The sequence below is a fragment of the Hemicordylus capensis genome, chromosome 4, assembly GCF_027244095.1.
Source record: "Hemicordylus capensis ecotype Gifberg chromosome 4, rHemCap1.1.pri, whole genome shotgun sequence".
Classification (NCBI taxonomy): Eukaryota; Metazoa; Chordata; class Lepidosauria; order Squamata; family Cordylidae; genus Hemicordylus; species Hemicordylus capensis.
The window spans coordinates 69,171,005-69,186,790 of record NC_069660.1 but is presented as its reverse complement, the minus strand read 5'-3'; the positions used below and the strand labels follow the sequence as shown (position 1 = coordinate 69,186,790).

Genomic DNA, 15,786 nt, shown 5'->3' with positions numbered 1-15,786 from the left:
ATTGATTTGTTTTTGTTTTTCCTGGCTGTCCATGGTATCCTCAAAAGTCTTCTCTAGCACCAAAGTTCAAAAGCATCAGTGCTTTTTCTGTCTTGCTGCTTCAAAGTCCAGCTTTTGCATCCATAGTGTCATGGGAAAAAGCATTGTATGTAACAGTTTAATTTTTAATACCAATTTTTATAGTAGAGCATGAGTGTAATATGCATGCTTGCACACACCCCTTTAGTGATGGAAGCTATTTTAGATGTGGCTGATACATATGTAGGGCATTTTGTTAGTTGCCTTGGTATCTTGGCTTCAACCATTAGCAGGTGTGCTAAATACAAGCTGCATATACCCTCTCTCAGCTATCAATAGCTGAGAGGGGGAAAGCTGGTCTTCTAGTAGCAAGCATGAATTGTCTGCTTTGCTAAGCAGGGTCTACCCTGGTTTACATTCAGATGAGACTACATGTGTGAGCATTATAACATTTTCCTCTTAAGGGATGGGGCCACTCTGGAAAGAGTATCTGCATGCCTGCATGCAGAAAATTCAAAGTTCCCTCCCTGGCATTTCCAAGATAGGGCTGAGAGAGACTCCTGCCTGCAATCTTGGAGAAGCCGCTGCCAGTCTGTGCAGACAATACTGAGCTAGGTGGACCAATGGTCTGACTCAGTATAGAGCAGCTTCTTATGTTCCCGTTAGACTATTAAATCCTAGATTAAAACTGGCTGTGTTTCTCAACGTTAGACTAATAATCAGTGTTCACAGCTTCATCTTGTACAAAATTCTTACCATTACTCCTGCCAACTGAACAGAGGGTGATAGTCAGTTATATTTAGCAGGTGGCAGGGAGCAATTGTTGCTCTTTATCATGCCATGCAGACTTCAGAGGGCAGATCAATATCTCGGCTTCTTGTAAGCAGCTAGGAAGCAAACTGCAATTTCACTTCCCTCTGCTTCCCACAAAAGCCCTTTTTGTGTCTGGGAATATGTTGGTAAGGGTTAAATTAAGGGTCTGAGGAGAGGAGAGCTGGTCTTGTGGTAGCAAGCGTGACTTGTCCCCATAGCTAAGCAGGGTCTGCCCTGGTTGCATGTGAATGGGAGACTTGATGTGTGAGCACTGCAAGATATTCCCCTCGGGATGAAGCCGCTCTGGGAAGAGCAGAAGATTTCGAGTTTCCCTCCCTGGCTTCTCCAAGATAGGGCTGAGAGAGATTCCTGCCTGCAACCTTGGAGAAGCCGCTGCCAGTCTGTGAAGACAATACTGAGCTAGATAGACCAATGGTCTGACTCAGTATATGGCAGTTTCCTATGTTTCCTGAATTACAGCAGTCGTCTCTCGTTTTCTTTCTCTAATCTTGGACTACACAAATTTTTGTTACAGTTGCTGAAGCCTTATGGGATTGAGTTAATGAGAAAGTATGCTATTGTAAACTCATTCACTTCCTCTTCAACCAAAGATAAATTCATTGGCTGACATTCTTGGCTGCCACAGGAGAGCAGAGCAAGAACTTTGCAGCCCTCAGGGACATATTCCTAAAGGTGAATAGAGCGGGGCGAGAAGTGAAAACCACATCCCCCCTCACCACAACTTGCAAGGCAAGCCAGCATAGCTAGGTTGCTAGCTCTTTGTAAGGATGGAGCTTCTGCTTTGCCCTCCTAAAGCTGTGGAGAATATCAGCTACTGTGTTTCCTTTTGCTAAATTATATAGCATAAGATGATGCTGGAGCTATTGTAGTCCTAATCCTGGCAAACCTGGATTCAGATTCTGGTTCTTCCCTGGCCTTGCTGGGTAGCCTGAAGAAGTTGCTGCCTTTCATCTTCTGTTCCCATTCTGTAATGTGTAAAGAGAGGACTTAGACTGAGCAGGAGACTAGTTGTAGCACTCTGTAGATATTATTGTTTTACTGAACTCTTAAGCATAGCCTCTAGCTGTTAGAAGTTTATTCAGACCTCCGTTCAGTGGAAATGTAAAAACTTGAGTTGCAGAAACAATGGATATTCTGAATGTTCACAACTAAGTCTCTCTTCATAAGCACCTGAGCTATGTCATTTATGTCATCTGAGCTGCAGCAAAACCTAAGACAGTCTGTCTTTGAATTGCAAATGATTATTTAAGCTACCTTTTTGTTTCTCAGTTTTTATATCCATGGCAAAAGGAATGATAATCTATAAAGCAAGGAATATTTATGTGATATAAATGTGATATTTACCAACATGTGATAAATATGTGGGAAGGAACCAGATAGAATTACTACAAAATGGTTTTACAGAGTTAGAACCCTATTACATTGTATGGCTGAAGTAACTGAAATAGAAAATAAATCTTATTAGTTTAATGTTTTCTGCAGGCATAGCTAAGGTTGTCTTGTCTTTGTAGATCATACATTACCTCGGAGAGTATATCATGCTGAAGCAGCTGTATGACAAACAGCAACAGCATATGGTGTATTGTGGAGGAGACCAGTTGGGGGAACTCCTGGGTCGTGACAGCTTCTCTGTAAAAGACCCAAGGTAGGATGCCTTTCAAATTCATGTGTATAAGATCTCTGTGGTCAAACAACTCTCTAATTAGAGGGTCCAGTCACTATTCTCTCTGTATGGATGGCATAGGTGAGAATTCTGAGTAATCACATCATCATCCCCCCCCCGCCCAGATGTGGTGATATTCTAGAATGCCTCTGGAATGCATACATTTGATTGAAATCTGCTGTATTGGATCCCCTGATAACATTATATCATAACATTGATAACATTACAGGACTCCCTGTAGCTTTTAGTGAGAAGTTGGCATATTTAGAAATTGCCGATGTAAAATGTCCTGAATCCGTTCAAGAGAAATGTTTCCTTGCTGAGAATTGTGTTGGAATCTGATGAAATCTTGAAGTACTAACTGTTTTTGAAATGAACGTGCTTTGATGTGCAGTTGACTTCAGATTTATGGAGACTCTAGCTACCACAACTTCTCTAGCTAGTGCCCCTCCTCTCTCTGAGGGAGCAGCTGGATTAGGAAAGAAAACTGAGTGACACTGTAGACCAGATAACAGTCTAAGTTAGCTGCACATGCATATCTTGTAACTCAAACCCGTAGTAATATTAAAAGTTTATTTAATCACTTCTTGTACTTCAATATTCAAGGGTCCACAACTTTTAGCTGGACTGGGTTGCCAAACCCCAGAACTGTGGTCTGCTTCACCCTTTTCTCCAAGCAAGGTGAACTGTGGGAAAGGAAGACGCAGAATTTGCCCATTTGGCTCCTGCTTGGCTGAGGTACTCTTGGCACCTCAGCCAAGTGGGATCCAAGAAGGTTTCTCCTCCCAGAAGAGAGCGAAACTTGGATCTTGCCTTGCTTCAAGTACCGTGACTGAGCAGTGGAAGCCTCTTTGCAAGCCTTTCCAGCTCCCCAACTGAAAAGGGTGCTGAGGCCTTCCTGGTCTGGCCCTGCACAGACAAGGTACTCTGGATGCCTTGGTGCAACAGCAAAAGTCCCTTCAGAGGGCGTGCTGGCGAAGCTCTCCAGGTAGTGCAGCATTACCAAGAATTGTGGAGAGACAGATATTGCTTTATATTGCTGATCCTTTTACTACATCCTGTACACATTACCTGCCACTAGAGGCCTCTGCTTGATACAAAGCATATGCTAATCAGCACTTTGGATAGTGTTGTACTGCATAAAGGTTTAAGATACAGGAGGACCTCGATCACAAGGATTACTTTCTCGGCTACAATCCTGAATGCTGAAATAGTGATAATTGAAACATTGCGCCCATGGGAATGATGGGATTAGGTTCCTCAGCACATGGAAAAATACTAAAAACTGGGGAAACAGAAATATAAGTACAGCTCTGTATCTTGGCCCCTCTAGCTCCTCCAGTAATGGCCTCCCAAATCCTGTGAATTCTGTCAAAATCCTCCCAATTCCAGGGGGAGAAGTCCCACCATGACCCCATGCTGCCTCCAGAAGTACTTCCAAGCTGGAAATGCCACCAGAAATATGAAATGTGTGCTCAAGAACCACGAATGGCCAAAATTCACCCTCACAATAATGGAAGCTGTATATATGTAGCCCAATTGCGCATACCCAAACCACAAGCGGAGAAACTGCGATAATTGAGTCTCCTGTACTATTCTCTGTGTTGCTGTGTTCTGCTCTCACTAGTCACTTTTTTCCTGCAGCCCAATTTATGACATGCTGAAACGGAATGTGACTTCTGCTACTGTTTTAGGTAGGTTTCTTTTAGTGTTAATCAAGTTTATTCATTCCTCTGTAAAATTTTAATTTTGGTAAGTAACAATGTGTAAGAAGTCTTTGGATTGAAATGAATTGCTAATGAGAACTTTGGGAAGCCTGGAGACAGGGCAGCCTTCTCACACCAGCTGTAAATTGCTGGTGTAAAAAGATACCTTTACCTAACACAGGGTTAGAATGTCAAGACATGAGGGGTGTGCACAAAACCGACTTGTTCGGGTCCAGACTGGACTTGAACCAGATAGGGCATGGTTGGTTTTGTGCACCCCCAACCCCCCCATCTCCTGGATTGGCTTGAGTTCAAGCTGGTCAGGGGTTGGAAAAGTGTTGTTAAAAAATTATTATTTAAATAACTCACCACTCATTGCAGGATAATTTTGTGTGTCTGAAGCTTCCCCCCCTCACACACCCTGCACAACTTCAGCCATCTAGCTGTGTTTTTGGACTAGAGCTGCAGTGACCGACCATTAGTTGGGGATGATGGGAGTTGTAGTTCAACATCTGAAGGAGGGCCAAAGTTGTGCAGCTCTGCCCTAAGGCCTGGAAAGTCTTTGACCATAGCTTACTGACATTATTTGTTCCTTGTTAGCAAATGTGCCATTTGTTCAAGTACTAACTGTATTAATGTGCTCTGAGACCAGATACTGAAATAGCAAGTCTGGAAATAATGAAAAATAGTTGTATCTGAAGAGTGAAGGAAAACTATTCTTTGTCATGTTTCTCTCTCTTGTGGCTGTGAATGTGTCTTTTATTAGTTAGGTTTAATTCAGCCTGAGAAAACACTGATTAAACATTCACTGAAAGTTCATTCTTGTAACACTGACCCACAGCCGGAGGGGGAAAATGGGGATATCCTTGGGTTGAAGGTCAGTGTTGCATCAGTGCACCTTGAGGTGTATGTGCGTGCGCACACACATTGCCAAAACAAACTTGGCAGACCTTGCCTTTGTACTATGCATTTGTAAAGTGGTGTGAGCAGCTGCTCTTAATGATTACATTTCCAGCCATCCAATGATTAAGACTTATGTGATATTTATTTATTATTCAGAAGCAGTTGCATTGTAGGCATAATGGGGAATAACTCACTTATGAATTTCATATTAAAGTAGCATCTTAATGCTTTTGTTTCAATGATTTATACATTTTCTAAACAGTTGTGGTTCTCACATAAGTGTCAGGATATGAACATCCCTGGAATAGTCTTAACTTGTAAGGTGATTCTGGTCTGTGGTTCTACTTCTAACTTGTACTGAGGAAGTTGAGAGAACACAAATAGAATAGCTTTCTGTCTGTACTCTATTCTGCTGAAACTGTAATCTATGGAACATTTGCAATAATTTACAGTAGTAGCCTTTTGCCAGCGATCCAAAGAAAGCCCATATACATATGCACAGTGGACTCTCTTTCCTACCACATAGTTGAGGCTGCAGCTTCTTGCAATGTGTCTAAATCTAAAGAGTAGTGGGCATCTTGCTAGTGTCACTGGAGACACTTCCAGAATTTAGGGGTGGCTAACAGGAGGGCTCTGAGGAGGGCCCTCTTTGTTTTTGAAGTCCATGTATTGAAGAGGGTTTGTCTAGGATGATAGTGGAAAGGATCTCTTCTAGGAATTGTTGATAGTACAAAATAAAGCCTACTTCAAAAAAGGCGTGAGAAGGATTGTGATAGAGAGGAAGAAACCAAATATTTTGGCACATAGGCAGATTAAGAAGAGAGAATAGTGTTAAAAGACTTAGAATATGAACATGCGGGCTCCATCTTCTGAAGTAAATAAGCTCACTGCAGTATTTCAGTTTAAGAGTGTCCTTCCCACAGTTCTATCGTCTAACCCTAATTTTATCCCTCTGAGGCTAGTGTTACTTAAATCACAGAATGATTCTATCTAAACTGATTTGGGTGGATGATCCTTGCCAGCACTGCCATTTCAGTTCCACACGAGTAACAGAACTAGTAACCCAGAAGGCTGCTAGTAAGGATAGTGTGTAGGATAGAGTAAGAATATTGTATTGGCATATTTCTGCTGTAATTTGGTAGGAGGAATGGATCCCCATTCATGTCTATTGGCTTCATTGGCTGCCAATATCAGAATAAGCAATGAAACACATTCTTGTTAAAACCCTATAAAATAAGCCAAACTCCATTCTGGTAAGAGTGAACATTGCTATAAAGCCACAAATTATTGTTCAAAACTGAACTTCAAAGCAAGGAAATCAAAGTAAATAGTAAAATGCTGCTTGCAGCATATAAAGAGACAACTAGTCTAATACTCTGCCTAAAGCCTTTGGTTGGATTGTTTTTCTTGTAGTTGGGTAGTAAATGTGAACAGTCACACTTAAATATAACAGTTAAACTCTTTTTTTGCTTCTTAAATTGTAAAATTTCAGTGAGTGCAAGCGTCACAATGCATGTGCTAAAGGCAAAAACATCATATATCTATATATTTTCTGGATATATGCCTTTCCAATGTGCAGGTTTAATATCTGTATTGGAAGAGCAAACTCCTGTAAAGTGCCTGTGAAGTATTAGTCTGAGACTAGAGAGTGGTCTCTCCATCCCACCCACCTGATTTTTGCTAACAGATCTGTTTTTGAGGCTACGCTATTCATTCTTTCCTGTTCTCATTGAGCCTTAAGGAACCTGCTGTGTTTGCATTAGCTGCTACCTCATTTGGCCTGACTTGGTTCCCAATCTATTCTCTTTCTGGGGCTCTTTCAGGAGTTAGACTGGCCTGATCTGATAGTGTAGTGTAGCACTCACAAACTGCAAGTTCATGTGTCCACTTTCCCTGCATATACAGTACTTGTAGGCAATCTGACTCTACTCGAAAACTTCTGTTTTGGAAAACATTTCCAGATTAATAGCTAGCCACTTGATGCTTTATTGGTCACACTTAAATTCTCCACCCTACAGCTCTTTCAGCCTGTTTCTGCAGTGTTGGAGGAGGGTTTCTTCTTCAAAACATTGCCTCTTAACACAGTTCAACTTTTGTGAAGATGGAGGTCTTCTCACTGAAAGAACTTTCTGTGCAGCAGCGAGAGGACTTCCTTCCTGAGCACCAGGATGTAATTAATAGAAAGATGGACATTGGTCCATTCACATGTACTGGCTGACTGGTTAATGTGTCTTCATTATGATGACAAACCCCAACAAAAAAAGATCCCTACTATGAACACAAATCACCTTTAATGTACCATGAATGAGGTACAAGCAATTGATACAATGATGGTAACACATATAAATGACTAAAGGCAATAAAAGCACAGTTATAACAGATCCACATGAAGAATAATCACCTGTACAAGTCCATATAAATATGTGAGATCCAATAAAAGTTCACAATTGTGACCCAGTGACCTCTGTTTCAAGAGTAATTCTCTGTCAAGTCAAGAATATATTCTTCTTGATGTGGAAACCTCCAAACCATAGATGCTAGAATATCCTAAAAAATACATATCAAACATGGACTTAGTGCTATTTATCGATATCACATGATCGTTTAATACAACTCTCATGTGATAGTACTATTTATAGATAAGTCCGTGTTTGATATGTTTCTTTTAGGATATTCTAGCATGTGTTTTTTTGCACTTGACAAAGAATTACTCTTGAAACAGAGGTCACTGTCATGAATTTTTATTGGATCTCACATATTTATATGGACTTGTACATGTGATTATTCATATGGATTTGTGTCATCTACTTTTATTGCCTTCAGTCATTTGTGTGTGAAAATCATTGTATAAATTATTATTATTATTATTATTAATTCAATTTCTATATCACCCTTCCAAAAATGGCTTACATAGAGAAATAATAAATAAATAAATGAGATGGTTCCCTGTCCCCGAAGGGCTCACAATCCCATGTCAGATCAGCATCTTTCTGTCCTGCTCATGACATAATCATGGAATGTCTTGAAACCTACAGTGGATTGAGTCACCAGGCTGGTTCAGACAACCCAACAAACAGTAATGGAGGCAGTCCAAGCTTTGAACCAGTGTGCTCCCACTTGTTCCACGCATCTGGGAATTGTTGTTTGTTTTTAACCATGATTTCATATCCTGGTTTTTAAATCATGGTTCCCAGGTTTGATTATGTGCAGAGCTGCAGTTCCATGATGTGTCCAACAAACAAGAATGGTTGCATATCAGCTGTGTACCAGGGGAAAGGGAGTGTGCAGATTTGGGAGTTACTTGCAGCTGCATCTTTTTCATAAATGATTTGTTGGATTGTATGAACTCGGCTACGAACTCAAAAGTTGCTAAGGGAAAATAGCATAGGCTGCTGTGTAGGAATCTAGAATGTTACCAGGTTAGGCATTAGAGGCATGGAGCAGTGTTGCTTTGTGAAAAGACCTCGTCCTCACCATTTGTAGCATTTTCAGCTCCACATCTGCCAAACATGGCTTGTTGGTTGCTTGTCAAGGACCCCTTGGTATTGTGAGAATGGTTATTACCAGGGAAGGTTTTTTCTTTCTTTACCTGCTGTCTAGATGCTGCGCAGACTCTTGCTCTCACAAAGGATCAAAACGTGGATAAATCAAGCCAAGATCAACTGAAGGTAAACCCACTTCTGGGTGGTTTCTTTTGTTGTACAGAGTGTCCCTTCTCTGTACCTGTGCGTGATGGACTGCTAGAACTTTTGATTGGTTTGGTTAGTGAGCCTTTGCTTTCCTCAAAAGTTCTTGGGAGTCCACAGACCAGGGACAGAGTGACCCTTCTCTGTTCTCTGCCTAACAGAGTTCCATTCTCTGAACGTGTTTTTCTGGGGTGTAGCACTTCTTGCTCTCAGTCACACCAGCTTGCACTATTGTCATATTCCTGGGTGGGAGTTTTTTCTCTTTTTCATTTTGATCTTTCTGAAACACGATTCGGATTTGCTTAGTAGCATCCTTTGGAAGTGTCTAAATACCGGAAAATCTTAGCATAACCTAACTTATTCTTGGTACTCTTGTTGGATTGAATTCAGTTAAACTTGAGATATATATACCTGATCTAGGAATGGAGGTAATGCGCTTGATGTCATTGGCAGGTTGCAACTTTTTCAAACGTTTGTCAACTTGAACTTTTCTTCTTTTTTTGCTGGGTTGTAACTGTTGTACTCACATGTGCTACCTGATCCTTAGCAGTTGTTGTGGTCACTTAATGTTCCTTGTATTCTCAATAGACCTGTATTCCTCTTAACTCCTTGATGTTGCTCTGCAGCTGGTGACTCAGTAAGGAAGTGCTACATCCCTGTGTCTTTCTAAATGCTGATGGACTAACGGCTATGTTTTCTTCTTCCTTTAAGCAGAGTAGCACAGCGGGCAGTTCCAGCATTGAGCAAAAAGAGAATGAAGACTATACACCTGTGTTGTCTACCTCAAAAAATGCATGCCCAGTGGGTGAGTACAGGATGTCTTGAAGTGTACAGAGCATGGTCCACATGGCAGGTGGTTGGGTTTGGCTAAGATTTTGCTGAGCTTTGACTTGTCATTCCATTATGTGAGATTAGGTGCACAAACTTCTTACACTAGTGAAAAATAGCTAAAAGGAAGTTGTAGTCTTCTAGATCTTTTTCGTGGTAGATTGTTTCCTTAATCATTCCTAGAACTGTTCTGCCCATCGATTAGACTGCTGACCTATAGGAACAGTAAGGCAGCTCCCTGGAGAGAGACTATTTCTTCTTTAAAAGCAGGGGCACACAGAGAGAGAGGAGTTGGGAGCAAGTAGTATAGCTGAGATGTCACCTTAAGTGGCACAGTGGGGAAATGCTTGACTAACAAGCAGAAGGTTGCCGGTTCGAATCCCTGCTGGTACTATATTGGGCAGCAATGATATAGGAAGATGCTGAAAGGCATAGTCTCATACTGCACGGGAGGAGGCAATGGTAAATCCCTTCTGTATTCTATCAAAAGAAAACCACAGGGATCTGTGGGTGCCAGGAGTCGAAATCGACTTGACGGCACACTTTACCTTAGTATAGCAGAGAGCAGAATGCTTCTAGACAAAACCCTGTTATAGGTACCTTGCAAAGACATGGTTTAGTGTAAAGATTCAGAGAAATAGTTATTGGATAGAGGTGGCAAATTAAGCCTAAATAGCAAATCTATCCTTCAGCAGGATATATCTATCTATCCTATTTGCTACCGAGTTCAATTTAAGGTCTTGGTTTTGACCTTCAAAGCCTTGCGGGGTTTGGCACCTGCTAACCTACAGACCCGCCTCTCCCATCCAGTTACATCCCGTCCAGTCAGATCTGCTCAGATGGCCCTTTTGTCAGTCCCCAAGAGGTTCGGGGCACTAGGACCTGTGAAAGGGCCTTCTCGGTTGCTGCCCCACTTCTCTGGAACTCACTTCCCCTGCAGATTCGTTTAGCTCCTTCCTTGTTGATTTTTAAATCTCTATTGAAGACTTTTCTTCTTCGCCAGGCTTTTACCCTGTAGTTTACCTATTTTCTTTTTTCTTTTTTGTTAGTTACTTTAGTTTTATTTAGAATGTAATTTTAATGCTGTCTTGTTTTGCATATTTTTTTACACTGCCCAGAGTCTTCGGAGTGGGCGGTATATCAAATGTTTCAAATAAATAACCATTAAGACTCTTAGGATATACCAAATCATATTTTAAACCAGCAATTAGTATTTTTTCAATTTGCCTTCCTAGAGGATCCCCACCCCCCCCCAGTTTATATAGAGATAGATTTAATTTCCTACAGTCAGTGTTCAAAATCCATTCACTGATGAAAAGTGGTTTTATAGCACTGTTTGTGTATGTATTCCGCTGCTGAATGCACTATGAACATAACCTCTTATGCTCTGTTGTTCAGGTTGCTTGATCTCTCATTTTCAGTCTTCCCCCCCCCCCCCCCAATGACAGCTACAACCTGATATTCAGGTTTCATTTATATAAAGAAAGGTTAGCGGAATCTGCATGCAGAATCAAATATTAAACTAGATTAAACTATTAAACTAGTCAGCTTTTGTATCTCTGAAATGGAGGAGTGGAGAGATGGTGCTCCATGGAGTATATGGGATAGCTGTAAGTTGCTGTAAAGCCAGTGACAGCTTGTTTAGTAAGTAACAGACTAATAATAACAAAACTTGTGGTGGTAAAAATTAACAGGTGTTTCATAATTCATCCATTTTATCCTAGTGTTCTTATCAGACTTGATATTACAAGTAAACAAAAGTGAACTGGATGGGCACATAGCATTCGTAGAGAGTTACTTAGATTCTTAGAAGCCTTAGAATTCTAGGGGACTCTGACTAGGGGAGCTAGTGCATTATTCCTTTGAGTGTATTTACCTGTTTGCAACAAAAGATCTATCTTCTAACTCTAGCAAGAGGATATAGATTTAAGCCTGCATTGTGTCTGAATGGACAGAGTTGCCAAACAGTCCATAAACTCCATAAGAATATTGTAACTTGGATTTGCTTGATTCTTCCAGATGAGGTCTTAATAAGTAACCTTTCAGAAAAACAGCCCACACTGGATCTGGTACTTGAAGAGTGGGATGTAGCTGGTCTTCCATGGTGGTTTTTAGGTAATCTGAAAAACAATTACAAGTCCAGAAGTAATGGTTCAACAGATATACAGACTAATCAGGTAAATACTAACATTACTTTCTTGATGTATACAAGTGAATTATTCCTGTAAGCTCTTTCTAGCTCAGGCTTCCTTTATATTACTGTTGAGGTTCCTGTTTGACTTGGTCCATGATTTGACAGCCTTCAAGGAAGATGAAAATGCTGCAAACAAACCCTGAGAATTGTCCTGATGGTGGTACAGGATATTGAAGCAGCAAAGATTTGGAGAGTCATCCGTATTAGACTAAGTATAAGGAGACTCGCGTCCCTAATTTGACTCTTGCTTGACCTTGTCAAGACAGAAAACATGGCTGGTAGAGTTGGAATATAGGGGAGTAATGTCCTCTTCCCTTCCACATGGTGTCTTGCCTTTTCCTTATCAAAATGAGGCTCTAGGGAGCTTTCAGTCTCAGGAAAATGTAAATGTGTGATCACTTAACTTTGTAATTATTCTAGAATTTGACTTATAGCTATTAGGAGCTGCTTTGAGCAGTATTGCACTGGAGGGGCAGGATATTAATATTTCAGATACAAAAAAAACATGCTTTTGGTTAACTAGGATCAGGGGGAAGTCAAGTAAAGTGGCTCTCGCATGTGGCACAAGTATTGGGGGTAGCAACCTAGAGTGAGAATTTATGAGGAAAACCAAATTGTTGAGTGAGTTTGGTACTTGATCCAAGTGGAAGTGAAGGCTTCTTGGATAACATTTTGTTATGTTGCACCTTGAATATAATGGTAACAAGTCTTGCAGATTTATAAATGGCACATCTGTCTTCTCTCTAGGATGTAGACACTGCTATTGTTTCAGATACTACTGATGATTTGTGGTTCCTCAGTGAATCTGCTTCAGATCAGTTTGGTGTCAGAATCCCAAGAAAAACTGTTGACTGTGAGGAAACAAGTGAAGAAGGAAAAGAGAATAGCAAAATGGTAAGTTGAAGACTATTCAGACTGGCTGGATGTTACATTATGTAACAATGTGAATGGTTGGTTGTCTTGCTAACTAGTTAACTAGTCCTACTTTTATCTTGGTAAGCAGATAGCTTGAATCTTTAGTTTTGTGGTTTTTTGTTTTAGAAAGTGTCTCTGCAGTGACAGGGGCTAACCAGGTGATGGTCCCTCTGGCTCATGTTTTCATGTCAAGATGTCACAAAGAACCTTGTATGTTGCATTAATTAGTGAGGATTCATGACTAATTTTCCAACTTATTCAGTAGGCTTTTAACACAAGAATTATCCCGAAATCTTATGTCAAAAATGACTTGTGTATTTCCCCCTCAAATTACGCTCTTGTGTGAAAAATGTAGGGAGATTTGGGCACTAAAGACACTGACTGACATGAGTGCATTATATTAGCACAATGTGAGTGCAGTCAGTGCCAAATGTAGGCACAAGCTAGGGAAGCGAAGGTTTAGGGCCTTGTATTCTGAGGGGCCTCTGAATACCAAAAAATGACTAAATTTCAAGTTTTACATAATTACTTGAAAAATAGAGGAAAAGACTCTAAAATAGACATTCTGATGAGACAAAATATTCTTATATGGCTACACAATTATTTATCATTTTGAGTTTAGAAACTATGTGCAGAAATAATTGTAAGTTACATTGAAATGTTAGACCAGCGCTGCACAATTTCTAGCTGTTCTTGGACCACAACTCCCATCATCTCCCAACTCCCAATGGCCAGTGATCAAAGTTGTAGTCAGACATCTGCAGGAGGGCCAAAGTTGTGCAGTCCTGATTTAGACAAATGCCCACCATCATAGACGGCACTTGCCCCTTCAGATGTAACCGTGAGCAGTGCAATGCGGGGCAGGGTGAGTGGGACCTCTGACCCATTTTGTAATGTTATGGGGCCTCTTAACCGCAACATAGCTTAGGGCCTCAGCATGTCTTAATCCAGCCTTGTGAGTGCTGCTGCATCTTGCTGATACAAGCTTCAGAAATGCTGAAAATGGGACGTGCGCAATCACATGGCCATTGGAAGTAGGATGCATCTGTAACTCTCATATGTAGTAGTGTTGACTTGGCACAGTAGTGCAGAGAGTGATTCATAGTTAACACAGATTTTACTGTGTACTACATTATTCTTCATTGACCAGGAATCGAAGATTGTTCTTAATTTCTTTTTTTTTTTTTTTACAGTGGGTGGTTGTCTTGTACAGTTTGTATATACCTTTATTTTATGTATTGATTGCAGGTGACAGAAGTTACATCTTCTGATGACTTTGAAGATTCACAGTCCTTAAGTGATGAAACGGATATAGATGCTCCTTCTGAGGTACATATACATAGGACTTAATATCCCTAATTTGGATATGAGTTCATGATAGCAGTATGAAGTATTTTTGCTTCAGGTAATCGCAGCTCTTCACTGCATCCCTTTCAAACACCCCTATAGCAACAAGATACATAGCACCTCCTTCGTTTACTTGTTAAACAGGTTTTAAAAGGGCAGTGTGTGTTTAAGACTAATTTGTAGGTTTTTACTGGACAATCTGAATTCCTAATTATCTTGTCAGCATTCAAGTAACCAAGCTTAGGTGGAGCTAAAGAAACTGGATGCAATAGTCTCTGTGGCTGATCAGTCATAGTGCCTGTGCTTCATTGTAGACTTTCAGCTTTGTGTCTGTCATCATTTGTGTGTGTGTTGTCTGGTTAAGGATCTGACATGATTTGCATCTTGTATGGCCAGCTTTCCTGAGCTGAGGACCCTTAGAATTCTGGCCTGTTTGTGCTGGTTCTCAGAAAATGGCTAAGCAGAATGGGGGTGTATGGATGTAGCCCTCCCACTATCTGAGGAACAAGGGGTATAAAAACCTTACAAACCAAGTTACTTTCCAGTGTGGTAAATACAAGATATGCTAACTGAAGGCTAAAGCAGATGTAATGGAGCCATCATTTATGTGTTCACTCCGCTCACATAAAATTTAAGTGCTCTCACGTGAGGAGCACTGAACTTTCCCCTTTTCTGTACCATACCTGCCCACAGTTGGTTGCTCCAGGCATTTTTCTTCTTTGTTGGCTTTGATACTGGGGTAAACCAGTAATGAAGAACAGTGACTGGAGTAACAGACTGAGGGGGAGGGTGAGCATGGGAATGAAGGAAGATTTGGCCCTTCTCATCCATGTAATTTTTTTTTTTTTAACTACTAAAGCAGGACAACCATGCCCCACTACTGATATGTGAATGGGGCAGACATATGAAAAGATAAATTTCTGCCACCATTCCATCTAGTTTGGCCCCAGTATTTCCATATTTGGGGCAAGAGTCTAAACAATCTCTGGCTGTCTGGGACACCTGTACTGGATTTGTTGCAGTGGGAAGATCCAGTATAATTTCACACCTTGGTGAAGTTGTTTGGCGCCATTCATTCTTTGATGGGCATGACTGGATTGATTAGCATGGCCACATCTGGGTTCTAAGCTTTCGAATGAATCGGAAGAAAGAGAAATGTGGCAAGTTCTTGGGTATACTTCTGAAAAATTGCCCCTTAATCTCTCCTCAAGGACAGTCTCTGTCCATCTTGGTGGATAAAACAGCATTGGCCATTATTCTGTGCTCTATTTTTTGTTTAATAATTTTTGCTTTGCAGGAGGAGAACTACGCATCCTGTTCCTCATAGCTTGCAGAATCGGTCTTTGCTTCTTGAGTGTAGTTTAGAGTATATGCCAACTTGACAAATTGGGCTGTCCCTGACATTGGACAACTGAATTATAGCTCTAGACTCCAAGAGCCAATGCCCTTGATGTATAGGGTAACCAAGTAAGCCACCATCAATTGTGTAGATTCAACAGATTTTATATAATAGTGTCTGAGAAATATGCTTCTAGCTGACTCAAGGAACTACCTATCCTTGAATTTAGAAGGGGGCACTGAAAATTCAATACAGAGTACAGAATGAGAAATCTTTTCTCCAAAGAGATCTGGTTTGCGGGAGAGGACAGAACAAAGATAAGGTTAAGAAAAGAAGGCACTTGATGCAGGGAA

At 40.8% G+C, this 15,786-nt stretch overlaps 1 protein-coding gene across 4 annotated transcripts in view; it reads left to right on the top strand.

The window, feature by feature from the left end:
• MDM4 (MDM4 regulator of p53) overlaps window positions 1-15,786 on the top strand; it is a 41,393-nt gene that overhangs the window by 20,026 nt on the left and 5,581 nt on the right. For 2 of the 4 annotated variants that reach the window (XM_053246757.1, XM_053246758.1), the window contains exons 4-10: window positions 2,364-2,497; window positions 4,160-4,209; window positions 8,725-8,792; window positions 9,522-9,615; window positions 11,658-11,815; window positions 12,580-12,726; window positions 13,996-14,076. In XM_053246757.1, the coding sequence (XP_053102732.1) occupies window positions 2,364-2,497; window positions 4,160-4,209; window positions 8,725-8,792; window positions 9,522-9,615; window positions 11,658-11,815; window positions 12,580-12,726; window positions 13,996-14,076 (732 nt within the window). Of the gene's footprint in view, window positions 1-2,363; window positions 2,498-4,159; window positions 4,210-8,724; window positions 8,793-9,521; window positions 9,616-11,657; window positions 11,816-12,579; window positions 12,727-13,995; window positions 14,077-15,786 lie in introns of those variants that run through there. The other 2 variants (XM_053246760.1, XR_008306298.1) reach the window with 2 other exon arrangements.